Source organism: Echiichthys vipera (assembly GCF_963691815.1).
Source record: "Echiichthys vipera genome assembly, chromosome: 20".
NCBI lineage: Eukaryota > Metazoa > Chordata > Actinopteri > Perciformes > Trachinidae > Echiichthys > Echiichthys vipera.
The window spans coordinates 5,067,213-5,080,399 of record NC_139845.1 but is presented as its reverse complement, the minus strand read 5'-3'; the positions used below and the strand labels follow the sequence as shown (position 1 = coordinate 5,080,399).

Sequence of the window (13,187 nt, the reverse complement as noted above, 5' to 3'; positions counted from 1 at the left end):
TCATAAAGTCATAGAGTGTGGTCTTTACCTACTCTGTAAAGTGTCCTGAGATAACTTTTGTTATGATTTGGCACTTTAAATAAAATTTAACTGAATTGAATTGAATTAACCATCGGACTTCAAACATTCAAGGTCATTTTCTGATCAGGAGTCGCTTATTTGAATTTCTTGTTCAACAAATAAGAAGTTTTTGCGACATTTGCTGCAGAAAATGCTCGTTTTAAAAATAAATGTTTTGGGCGCGTTTCCCCAAACGGCCTCTAGGTGGCGGTAATCTCCTACAACACATTAATGTGACTCTGACATTCCTCAGGCGAAGAAGGGCAACATGTTTCCGTTGCAGAAAACCCCCAAAGTTGGTCAAATTATTCCACAATGTCTTTTTAATTAACTAAAGTTAACATTACACATGTGTGAGCAGGTCGCACGAGTGGACACGAACCCGCATTAAACCGCTGCAACTGAGGGAAACCGGTGAAACGTATGTTAGAGACCGCGCATGCGCACTCCGAGCAGCACACCGAGCCGACCATTAGTCTCCTCCCCGCCAGCTTTGCACCGCAGGGTCGGGCGGACGTCGACTAACAACAACCCCTGGTTCCTTCGCGTACCGCACCGAGCATTTTTTACACGTAAAATGGAGAGCCCGTGTCGCGCTGAAAACGGTAAGCCCGTTATAATTTCAACATGTGTCACCCGTGGCGAGTTATCGGGTTTACTATTGGATTGTGTGCGTCCGATTTTGAACATGGCGTACCCCGCTCTGAGATGGCGGTGGCGCTTTTTTGTGCAACCGTAGCGCCTCTTGTAACGTTAGTAGCTACGGGAGGAAGCGTCAGTTAGACTAACCGTTGGAATAGCTTAGTGTTACTTAGCAACTGAAAACTAGCAGTTTAACGGTTGACAGATGCTGCCTTCGGGGACTTCAAGTAAAACTGCAAAGCTAGTTAGCTTGCGGCTAAAAACACAAGTCAGCTAACGTATTAAAATTAAAAACACACAGCAACTAATTTTCTTAAATAAAACACCCCTCCAAAAAAGCAATATGACATTTACATTAATGCTTACAGTGCCAGCAACTCGTGTGAAATAGAAAGGCACGACTTCCCCAGCCAGATTTACCACTTTTGTTGTGGTGGTCATGTGTTGTGAGTCATAATTACGACACAGTTAACAGTCCGTGAAGGCAACCAGGGGCTTGGTGTGTGCAGGGGCCACAGACCAATGTGAATATTAATATATATACATAAATATGTGAAATATGTTGGTGCTAGATGTTTGAAAATATAATGGGAATTTTTTGATTTTATGATCCCAGTTTATATATTTAAATTGAATGATTTAATTCCTAGATAAATGTGTTTATTTTGATTTACCATATAAAACAATTACCTTGCATTAAACCTGGGGTCATGTAGGTTCCAGCATAGTAACAATGCCTTGATTTAAGGGCTGTAGCCAAAGTATAATCAAGCTGTCAATCATCACTGTACAATAACAGCTTAAACTCTGTTCATAACAACACAGTCTCCAAGCACCTTATATGTTATTACATAATCTGTTCACAGCACCTTATAGGTTTTTACGTAATCAGTTGACGACACTATTTATTACTATAGGTCTACTTTGCACTAGAATAAGATCCCTTATGTATACATATTTTATATTACTTTTTTTTTATTTGACTGTTTTGATGTGTCTGTGTGTTGTTACCGTGTGTAATGCTGCTGCCACGCTGCAATTTCCCTGCTTTGGATCAATAAAGTATATCTATCTATCTGTCCTATGTAATCTGCAGTGTGTACTTTACTTTACTGACACTTGAAGAAGGGCAAAAGCTAACAGTTATTTTCATTATGGATCAAAAATTGCAAATTGCTTGTTTTGTTCAACAAACAGTCCAATACCAAAATATATTCAATTTGTTACCATAAAGGACTATTTAACCTGCTTTTAGTCACATTTGTTGATTAAAAGTTGATTTTTTTCCAGGTATTCAGTGTTTCCTAAACAAATTGTGTAATTAGTTTGATGAATCAACCTCCGACACTAAAGACTACACACACTGGACTATGAGATGCTTACAAACTCTTTACTGAAACATGTAGTAAGACAAATACCTAATAATAGTATTTTACTATTGATAAAAAAATATATATACTCATTAATTCCTATTTGTTTGTAATTCATTCCAAATATCAAAAGAGGTCCTGTAAAATATACACAGACATAATTTATAAACAGATTTAACATCTATTATTTCTTAATATTCATGACATTTGACATCTGTACATTTGTAAATGTGCATCTCCAAGTTATTTTCACAACTATCACTTTTCACTACGCTGCTATTTTGTTGCTTTTGCTGCTGTTTCTAACGCTGCTATTAGATTTGGTCACAATGTGGTCATATAAATTCATATTCTGTAAAATCATGTCCAGATTTGCCTCTCCTGCTGCCGTCTCTCCGCCTCTTCATCCCTCCTCTGCGCCTGGTGTCCGCGGCCATGTGGCAGGTCGTCCAGAGGGGAAGCGTGCAGGACTACGGCACGGTGGAGGAGTTCGTCAGCACCGTTTCCGAAATCGTACCTGACCTTTTGAATGCGGATCAGAAAGCTCAGCTCCTCCTGGGACTCAGAGCGCGGGTGAGACTTTAGGATATTGTTGTTGAGTCGTGAGCAAAGACATTTGATGCTTTACGTAAGTAAACCTAAAATAACAAAAGCCGTTTAGCTGTCAGAACAAGTCAGAAAACGTGTTGTTGTGTGTTCTAGACAGAGACTAAAGGTGCAGTTGATGAGCAAATTTAATATTTGTTCTATGCAGAAAATGTCAGCACCACTTGTGAGGCCTCTGTCTTATCTTGAGAGAGTTATTAAAGATGTACATGTCCGTGGTCAGCACTGTCGCCTCACAGCGAGAAGGTTCCAGGTTCGTATCCCGGCCTGGGCCCTTCTGTGTGGAGTTTGCGTGTTCTCCCCGAGTCTGCGTGGGTTTTCTCCGGGTTCTCCGGTTTCCTCCAACAGTCCAAAGACATGCACGTGTTAGGTTAATTGATGACTCTAAAAATTGCCCTTAGCCCGTAGGTGTGAATGGTTGTCTGTCTTCGTTCGTCTCTATGTGCCCTGCGATAGACTGGTGTCCTGTCCAGGGTGGACCCCGCCTCACGCCCGATGTCAGCTGGGATCGGCTCCAGCCCCCCCCCCCCGCGCGACCCCGACCCCGGGATAAGCGGTTGAGGATGAATGAATGAATGAATGAATGAATGTATGTATGTCCGCGCGCTGAATCTTTGCGCGTACCGTCAATGAATAACATTTCCAGGCGCTGTCAGATGTATTTACCCCGAGGTGACCCCATTTGTTTGCAGGTGGTTCTCGAATTGTGTCGGGCCGAGCAGATAAGAGACAGAGAAACCATCGAGATGCACCTGCAGCGGATCAAGGCCCTCATATCCACCTGGGCAGCACAGGTTAGCGTCTTTAAATGTGATGTTTAAGTCCCCATCGTTGTCGTGTTTTCTATTTAAATTTCATCCGCGCGTGTTTGTGGTTGCAGCCGTGTTTCGCAGAAGTCCAGTTTCCAGAATCCAACTTTGTCGATCAAGTTGAACTGCTGCTGAAAGACACTGTAGAGAAGGAGAAGTTTTTCCAGGTTTGTCACTATTCGTGTCTTTGAATGTATGCGTTACGTCAACTCTTGGTGTGTGTGGGCTTGGCAGAACATATACTATACAGTGGTTGTGGTGTACTTGAGCATTAAACTGTGCGGATTTGTTCCAGGATGTTTTCCCTACAGATTTTGGGCCTGATTATGACAGCGCTCTGCAGGTGCTGATGCTGGATTTCCTGTCCAGACTGGAGAAGCTTCTTCCAGTACCGGACATTCAGCAGGTATGGGAACGTAAAAGAGGCAGTTTCTTACTCCACAACTTGCCTGAGAATCATCACGTTTATAAATTCTTTTCAGTATCAATGTGATCCAGTTGTAGTTGTGCGTACATCCAGGCGTACAAAGCACACAGTAACTGCTAATGGTTCACTTAGCATACTTGTAAGGGTGCCATTCTGTCAAAATATAAACAAATACAGGGCTCAGGTTTTAGTCCACGGTGCATTTCACTGAATCATACCTTCTGTTTACATCATTTTCATGTTTCACTATCAATATTTGTTTAAAATAACTACAATCTGCTCCAAGTTGTGATGTAACGACCTTTTAAAGAACTATTTCCTACATACCTGTTCACTGTTGTTTGAACAAATCTGAGTATTTATAAAACATACTTTTTACCGCTCGCCTGTCGATAGAAATGTGTCTCACCGAAGAAAGAAGTGTAAAAGCTTCACAGGTTGGGCTGTTGTTTGTTTTGTTCAACGGAGTAAAGACCAGATTAAGATGTTCAAATATATATTTTTTCCATTACCAATTCCGATACCAGCGCATTAAAAAAAACATAATTTCAACAGCTCCATACTACGGACCCTGTATGCAGGGTCAGATCTACAGGGGGCAAGGGAAGAGCCGTGCCTCTCTAACATTTGTGTTCTTAAAACTAAACTTGTAAAACAAACCCCTAATATGTCCACAAGCTTCTTTAAGTATTGAAACAAAAGTGAAATCGCTCGCTTGTGATTTGAAAGAGCATTTTGCCCTTTGATTAGTTTTGGTTTTAGTAAAGAAAAGAACCGCTTCATACACTATATTCAAAAACCGGTTTGGTTGCGAGGGGATCGATCATTTTGATTAGATTAGTTAATTATTACTGTAAAATCACTTACTCTCACACACCACAGCAACGAGGCTGCACCAATTAAACCAGGTTACATCCTTTACAGTCAAACAGGGAAAAATTACAAATACAACGTTAACTAATCTAATTATAACTGTTGTGTATGTGTGATTTAATGTGGTGGTTAGCACTGTCGCCTCACAGCGAGAGGGTTTCTGGTTTGAATCCCGGCTGGGTTCTTTCTGTGTGGAGTTTGCATGTTCTCCCCGTGTCTTCATGGGTTTTTTCCGGGTTCTCCGGTTTCCTCCCACAGTCCAAAGACATGCAGGTGTTCGGTTCATTGATGACTCTAAATCACCCGTAGGTGTGAATGGTTGTCTGTCTCTGTTCGTCTCTATGTGTCCTGTGATAGACTGGCGTCCTGTCCAGGGTGTACCCCGCCTCACGCCTGATGTCCGCTGGGATCGGCCCCAGCCCCCATGCAACCCCGACAGGGACAAGCGGTTGAAGATGAATGAATGATTTTACATTACTTCAAATACGTATTAGCTAATACAAGGATAACCAGAGCTTTTCACGTCTTGACTCTTGCAGGCCAGAGTAGCTGCAGCATAAAAATGAAAAGGAAAGCTAAAAAGTGGGGATACATTTTTGCTAGAGACGAGCACAGGAGGAAGAGGAGGGAAATGAAGAAGGAGAGGGCAGTACAATTTAGAGACCAGCAGGGTCAGAGCAGGAGGAGGCCACAGAAGGTGAAGGAGAAGAGGAAGAAGAAGAATTGAGTGTGGGAGACGCAGAGGAGGCTCCAGATTCAGAGAGAGGGACAGAGGCAGGGAGTGACAGTAGGAGGCAGATGAAGATGGAAGAGGGTAGAACTGCAGTTCCCCCTGGACCACATGGTAGGCTGTGTTTTTATTCTTCGGTATAAATTGGGCTTGTTTCTGTTGCACGTTAAGAAGGCTTTAGTGTGGTAGGGCGTGATGAAACAGGAAATACTTTCAAATCCATTTACATAGGGGGATCGCTGCGTACCGTTCTCCCATGCCACCCTGCCAAGATCTCTTGCCACAGCTTTGTCACCCCATGTAAAATTTTCTAGATCTGCCGTACTCTTGTATGGATGGGACGTGGCTATCATTGCTGTATGACCCGGCTCAGGTTACACCCTTTCTAAAACATCAACAAATACATACAGAAAATAAAAAAGTTAATAAATTGATGATAAACTACCTGGTATCGGATCGGTACATCGACGTGAATGCCCGCGATACAATACGTTTACTACGCTCACATGCAAATTAACTGCATTTCTGCCGAAGCCCGACTTAAAACATTCAAGTTAAACATAGAAGTGTGTTTAGTCTGTGTCTTCATTTCCGTTTTTTTATCTTGTGCCTCTTCTTTAGACTGCATCCATGCTCAGTGCTGTCCCATCTGCCCTGGAGGAGTGTGTGCACTCTGTCCCTGATCCACAGCACCTGAAAACTGTGCTCCAGTACCACACAACACTTGGGCATTTCGATTTATGCGGTGAGTCACATCTGGGCTGCATTTACAGTATTTCAAACCTACTTTTCTAAGATTACAGAGACAACTTTAATATCAGTACCGCTGTGTGTATGAATGATGAATCATTGGTTTTTATAAAATTTGTCTGGTTTTAGTTTTCTTTATAGCCGCTACTGACAAAGCTAATGGTGTTCTTCCTCCCCCCCCACAGATGAAACTCAGGCTATTCCTTCTTCCTTTGGTAACTGCATCCTCTCTTCGCTGTCCCTCCCTCAACTGGAGAAGGTTGTAATAGACGCAGAGCACATTCAGTTACAGCCTCCGTCAGAGCAGATGCAGGGCTGTATGACCGTCCAGGTGGAGGGTGAAACTGTGACGCTGTTGGACTACATACAGATCGAACCGCCGTCAGGTTTGGTCGAGCCTGATAATGAAGAGGAAGAAGAAGAAGAAGAAAATGAAATAAACGAGGAGGAAGCTGAGGATGCGGGTGACGCCCTGAAGCCGGCGGCTTTTCAACCGCTGAAACAAAGCAAGAGGCTCCAGGTGAAGAGAAAAGCTTTGAAAGAAAAAGACTCAGAGACCGCCAAGAGGCAAAGAAAGAAATACCCCAATAACAAGACGTGTCCTGTGTGCAACAAGATCTTCCTGCGGGCGGCGGCCATGAGGCGACACCAGGAAACCCATTCTGCCAATCGGGAATTCAAGTACAAGTGCGCCAACTGTGACAAGCGATTCAGGGACCATTACGACATGAACCGGCACAACATGCGTGTTCATGAAAAGGAAGGGATCGATAACAACACTAAAGAGGAGGACGCGGGAGATCCCAGCACTTCTGAGATGTCAGAGAACAAAAACTGCGCTCTGTGTGGGAAGTACTTTGGCCGTCGAGTCGACATGGAGCGGCACATGAGGTCCCACTCGGAGGACCGCCCGTTTAACTGTTGTTTTTGTGAGAAGAAATTCAAGAACCCCTACGTGTTAAAGAGACACCAGCAGGAGATCTGTAAGAGCAGAGAGCTGAAAAAGCCAAAGAAGAGAGAGACGCATCGCTCAAGTCCACAGCAACCGCCAGGGTCCGCGGAGGGCAAAGTGTGTCCCATCTGCAGCAGGGTCGTACCTTGCACCGCCGACATCGCAAAGCATTTGCGATCTCACTCGGAGGAGCGTCCTTTTATTTGCATCACTTGTGAGAAGGGCTTCAAGTACAAGGACACGTTGAAGAAGCATCAGATCATTCACGGCCACGAGGGGATCAGAGAGGAGCAGAGCAAGACGGTGGAGGAGATTTTGGCTGAAGCCGACGTCGGTAACCTTGATAAAAAAGAGAATAATCCAGATGCACCTGCCGACACTTCTGAGGAGTCTCCATCTGCGTCCGTGCAAAAAGTCAAGAAGAAAGCCCCTAAAGTATGTCCCGTCTGTTCAAGAGTGTTCGACAGCGTCAAAACGCTCAACAGGCACATACAGTGTCACACAGAGGACCGTCCTTATCATTGCGTCCACTGCAAAAAGCGGTTTAAACACATGCACGGCCTGAAAAGGCACCAGATTTATGCCATCTGTCACAAAAAAGTCAACCGGTTCTCGTGGAAAAAGGAGCAGAGGGCAGGGCCCAGCCACAGCAGTCTACCCAGCACTGACACGCAGCAGGGGGCGCCTCTGAAAATCCCCGTATGGTGCTCAAACTGCGGCAAACACTTTGAGTACCCGTCTGCTCTGAAGGAGCACCAAGAGAACGTTTGCAAAGTGGAAGTGAGCGAAATCATGAGGTGCGACGACTGCGGGAAAGAGTTCAAGAGCATGACGATGCTCAAGGTGCACCAGAGGATTCACGACCCGTTCTACTGCAAGGAGTGCGGGAAGATCCTGGCCAACGAGCCTGCGTTTGAGAGGCACAAGCTCATGCACAGGCCGATGTCGTGCACGATGTGCGACAAGACTTTTACGTTGCTGAGGCGTTTGAGGGAACACTACGAGAAGCAGCACGAGTTCACAGGACCCTATCCTTGCACACAGTGCGACAAAACCTTCATCCAGCTGTCCTACCTCGCCATCCACCAGAGAATCCACAAAGGAGAGTTCCCGTACATCTGCAGCATGTGTCCAGAGAAGTTCAGGTCCTCCAACTGTCTCACGGTTCATCAGAGGAAACACACCGGGGAAAAACCCTTCCTGTGCTGGCAGTGTGGAAAGTGTTACCGCTCGGCGTCGGAGCTCACAGTGCACATGGGCACCCATTCCGAGGAGAAGCCCTGGGCCTGCACGCAGTGCGACATGGCGTACCGCACGAAGCTGCAGCTGACGAATCACGTCGAACAAATCCACATCGGCGTCAGGTACCCCTGCGTCAGCTGCGGGAAGCAGTTCATGAAGGAGACGTCCCTGAAGAGGCACGAGCTCATCCACACGGGCGAGAGGCCGCACCAGTGCACGGTGTGCGGTAAGACCTTCCTGACAGCCAACGAGCTCAGGCTCCACAACCGCTACCACACCGGGGAGCGGCCGTACAAGTGTGAGGTTTGCGGGAAAGCCTTCATACAGTCGGGATATCTAAAGTCGCACATGCGCATCCACACGGGGGAGAAGCCGTTTAAATGCGACGTATGTGACAAAGGGTTCAGGTTGTCTTATCACATGAAGAAACACAGGCGGACTCACGCCGGGAAGCCAAAGAGCTACGTGTGCGAGGAGTGCGGGTTAGCGTTCCTCCATAAAAAGTCTCTCTGGGAACACTCGCTTAGTCACAACATTAAAGTGGAATCATCGTTTACTGACGAAGTGAGGATAGAGTTTCAATAGAACTGTTTCATGAAGGTTAATTTTATTTCTATGTGTAAATATGCATTCTGAGCCGGGATCATCGTCACCAAAAGCACTCGATTCTTAATTTGCTCTTCTGTATTTAAGTTGTCACTTCCTGTTGAAGCTTACTGATGAGGCATGTCTATATTGAAAGCTGATTATTTCTGCTTACATGACTTTTCTAAAAAATAAATTTATCTTGAATGTAATTTTTGCTGCTTTCATTTTTATTTCAAACAGTGCTCGGTTGAGTCACAGACAATCAAACAAATAATTGACCGTATTTATTTAACTCATCTCATCTCATCTTCAGCCTCTTATCCGGGGTCGGGTCGCGGGGGCAGCAGCTTTAGCAGGGGACCCCAAACTTCCCTTTCCCGGGCCACATTAACCAGCTCTAACTGGGGGATCCTGAGGCGTTCCCAGACCAGTGTGGAGATCTAATCTCTCCACCTGGTCCTGGGTCTTCCCCGAGGCCTCCTCCCAGCTGGACGTGCCTGGAACACCTCCCTAGGGAGGCGCCCGGGGTTCATCCTTACTAGATGATCCTGAACCACCTCAACTGGCTCCTTTCAACGCAAAGTAGCAGCGGCTCTACTCCGAGTTCCTCATGGATGCTGAACTTCTCCCCCTATCTCTAAGGGAGACTCCAGCCCCCCTCCTGAGAAAACCCATTTCGGCCTCTTGTACCCGCGACCTGGTTCTTTCGGCCCTGACCCAGCTTTCATGACCACAGGTGAGGGTAGGAACCAAGATTGACCGGTAGATCCAGAGCTTTGCCTTCCTCAGCTCTCTTTTCGTCACAACGGTGCGGTAGAGCGACTGCAGCTCCGCCCCCGCTGCTCCGATTCTCCGGCCAAACTCACGCTCCATCGTCCCCTCACTCGTGAACATGATCCCGAGGTTCTTGAACTCCTTCAGTTAGGGTAAGGACTCATTCCCTACCTGGAGTAAGCAATGCACCGGTTTTATTTATTTATTTATTTAACTGTTTTATATTAGTGCGTGTTTATTATCTTCAGTGTTTTGAACTGTTAGTTAAAATAATTTGTAGGTTTTACCAGAGCTGTAGGGGACGGATGCATGTTTTCCTTTTTTTTTGTATTCTGACATTTTAGACGAGACATTTGACTATTCTATCATTACTGATAGACTATTGGCTTTTTTAGCACTCGTAATAAAAGGTTTATACAGTAAGCAGTACTTTGTTAACTTCCAAAACGAAACAGGTTTATTTAGAGCACATTTCAGCAACAAGGCCATTCAAAGTGCTTCACATAAAACATTAAAAAGTCATTGGAGAGAATCAGAAACCAGTTCACATACAATCAGATGGGTGTAAGATACAAAAACTACTGTGCAGTGTCGGAAATTAATATTTATCGAAAGGCACATTCTGTCATTCAGTTGTTTTCAAATAAATAATCTGATAAGTTTAGACAACTGTAGTATTTCCCTGCAAGAGCTGCTGAACTACTGCACCTGTCACCAGGGGAGATGGAGGAGACTTTTTTTTCACATATGAGACGGAGCAGACGCCTCGGTGGTTTGTAAAGGGCTTGTTTTTTGAATATACTACTTGAAAAATACTCGATTTTCAACATAATCTGGTGTTTCATCGACCCAATCGCAAACCCAAACAGCATTAGGTACTAATCACGATCAAAACACACAGTTAATATAAAAAAATGGGTAAAATTTACTAAGATTGCTGATGTATTTAAATGCATTTAGTACAATTGAGATGAGACGATAAAGGCTTTGAGAGTGGACATTTTTGTTCCAGGCACCTTGATAAGTGCTTGAATTTTACTCTTAAACCTTTCAGGGTTCATCCATACATCTAAGTGAAGTGAGTGCAGGACATTAAAGTCTATATGTTTCCTGTGTCCATGGGCAGTCAAACCCTTTTTATCCCCAGTAACCACAGTGTTTTGTCAGTAGTGTCCCTGAACCAGAAGATGGCAGTGTCGTAGTGATTATGAGACTAGGGGGCTCAGCAGCTGTACTTAACAGGGGTGGGAGAGCTGTCGGCATTGCCCCCTGCTGCCTCAGCTTGTGTTGGAGGCCCTCGACTCTGCGAGCTTCCTTACGCATAAATAGTAATCCGGTGTTTATCCTTCATTAGCATCCATATCTCAAGTACAACACGCCTAGACATCTGTTTACATTGTAATTTGAGGGGAAGCTTGTTTGTTTACTCAGCGTTGCACTTTATGCAACATAAATTTCCCAACGATTGTTTATACAGGCTCAGTGACTGCAAATCAATATTTATGCTCTGCTCTTCCTCACAGTCCGTGTCACCTGACTGTTTACTCAGCCTGAGTGACAGTTTAAACCACGAGAGCGGCATCCCTCCCCAATTCCCGAGAAACGGCTCTCATCTCTCAGAAAAATCAAAGGCCGACTGAGTCAGAGCCTCTCCAGAGTGTTGGGAGCAGATCACTTTTTAACCCGAAGCATATTGATTTATATGGGGCTGTAATTGCTTCAGTGTGTCCTGGATTATTCCCCCAGTAATTGAGGCCTGGCAGAAGTCTCTTTCCTAGACATAGCCTCCTCGATGCCAGGTGGTGGGCAGAGAGGAGCACCACACCCACTCCCCAGCTATAGCCAGGAGAGAGCCAGGGAGTGGTGGCCCTAACCCCCACAAAACCACTCCACGTCGTGGGCTAAGTAAACAGCACAAGCGGTACACGTCCCTGCATGCCCTGAGGTGTCTCACACCCAGGCCCTCGTCCAGCTCGCTCTTACGATGAGCAAAGCTGGATGGGACGGACAGCTCCATGCAATATCGCTGACACTTAAAAGTCCTGAATGTGTGCATTTGTTTGGATCTTTGGCTCCGTGGTTCGTCTCTTCAGGATTAGTTGTGTTTATGAAACCGCATTTAAGAAAGCCTGAAATTATGCTATTGTTCAAGTATTTGTGTTTTTGTTCGTGACTCAGTGGAACATTCCTGAACGCTTGCACGATCCAACAAGGTCCAGAGATTTCCGTGGTGTCACAAATACAGTACAGAAATGAATGTAAACACTCGGCCTGTAAAGACTCCACGGCTTCGTCTTTGCTGGTATGTGCCATACGTTGCACCTGCAGTTCATGTGGTCACAGGATGACCATGAAGGAGAGCTATATTTCTGTTGGAGAAGATTCAGTTTTCCCTCGTTTTTGCTTTTCTTATGAAATACTGGATCCATCCACCTCTTTAGGCCTCTAATAATCCTTCAAATGAAACAATCAGAGAAGCTCTTTCAACGAACTACAAAGGCCCGTTGCTTTTTACGAGGAGACGCGAGTAGACATTTATTAGTGTTATGAGTCACGAGCCACAGAAGTTGTGGGCCAGTCGTATTTGTATTGTTATCGCAATAATTCAAAGAGCTATTTGTAGAGAAGCTCACAGTAATTAACCCGCAGAGAATGATCAGCCAATTCTGCAACCAAGAGGCAGTTTGTTAGCTTCTTTTCAGCATCAGCGGCATTGACTGTTCTTGAGTTATGTGGAGGACAGTCATGCATAGAGGGACAGAGATTCCTTCTTTTGTAGTGAGATGCTGCTGCTTCATCGCCACCTATTGGCCAGGAATCACCACATCGGGCATGTCCACTCAGACATCTGCACGTTCACATGATGTGGTTGCATCAGCAGAATCAGATATACTTTAATAATCCCAGGGGGAAATAGTTTTTGTTTCTAAATCCAGGTATACAAACAACATATTTAACAACAATATACGCCTCAGGATCCCCCAGTTAGAGCTGGTTAATGTGGCCCGGGAAAGGGAAGTCTGGGGTCCCCTGCTAGAGCTGCTGCCCCCGCGACCCGACCTCGGATAAGTGGATGAAGATGAGATGAGATGAGATATACAGTATAGCAATATTGTTTTTACATCTGTGTATATATACACAGATATATATATATATATATATATATATATATATATGCGCTCACCGGCCACTTTATTAGGTGCACCTGTCCACCTGCTCGTTAACGCACATTTCTAATCAGCCAATCACATGGCAGCAACTCTATGCATTCAGGCATGTAGACATGGTCAAGAAGATGTGCTGCTGTTCAAAGCAGCATCAGAACGGGGAAGAAAGGTGATTGAAGTGACTTTGAACGTGAATT

The 13,187-nt window shown here is 44.9% G+C and overlaps 1 protein-coding gene across 1 annotated transcript; it reads left to right on the top strand.

Moving 5' to 3' along the window:
* Window positions 1-565: 565 nt before the first annotated feature.
* LOC310963000 (uncharacterized protein) lies at window positions 566-9,124 on the top strand. Its single transcript, XM_083935629.1, has 7 exons — window positions 566-665; window positions 2,443-2,645; window positions 3,371-3,472; window positions 3,559-3,654; window positions 3,783-3,893; window positions 6,139-6,262; window positions 6,453-9,124. Exons 1-7 carry the CDS (start codon window positions 638-640, stop codon window positions 9,044-9,046), a joined length of 3,258 nt encoding a protein of 1,085 aa, XP_083791755.1. The 5' UTR covers window positions 566-637; the 3' UTR covers window positions 9,047-9,124.
* The last annotated feature ends 4,063 nt before the right edge of the window (window positions 9,125-13,187 follow it).

Bases quoted from the DNA above. Each gene is read 5' to 3' on its own strand.
- LOC310963000 (XM_083935629.1), top strand. From the start codon at position 638: ATGGAGAGCCCGTGTCGCGCTGAAAACG. The intron at 666-2,442 runs GTAAGCCCGTTA...AATCATGTCCAG, and splicing joins CCCGTGTCGCGCTGAAAACG to ATTTGCCTCTCCTGCTGCCG. The intron at 3,894-6,138 runs GTATGGGAACGT...CCTCTTCTTTAG, and splicing joins CAGTACCGGACATTCAGCAG to ACTGCATCCATGCTCAGTGC.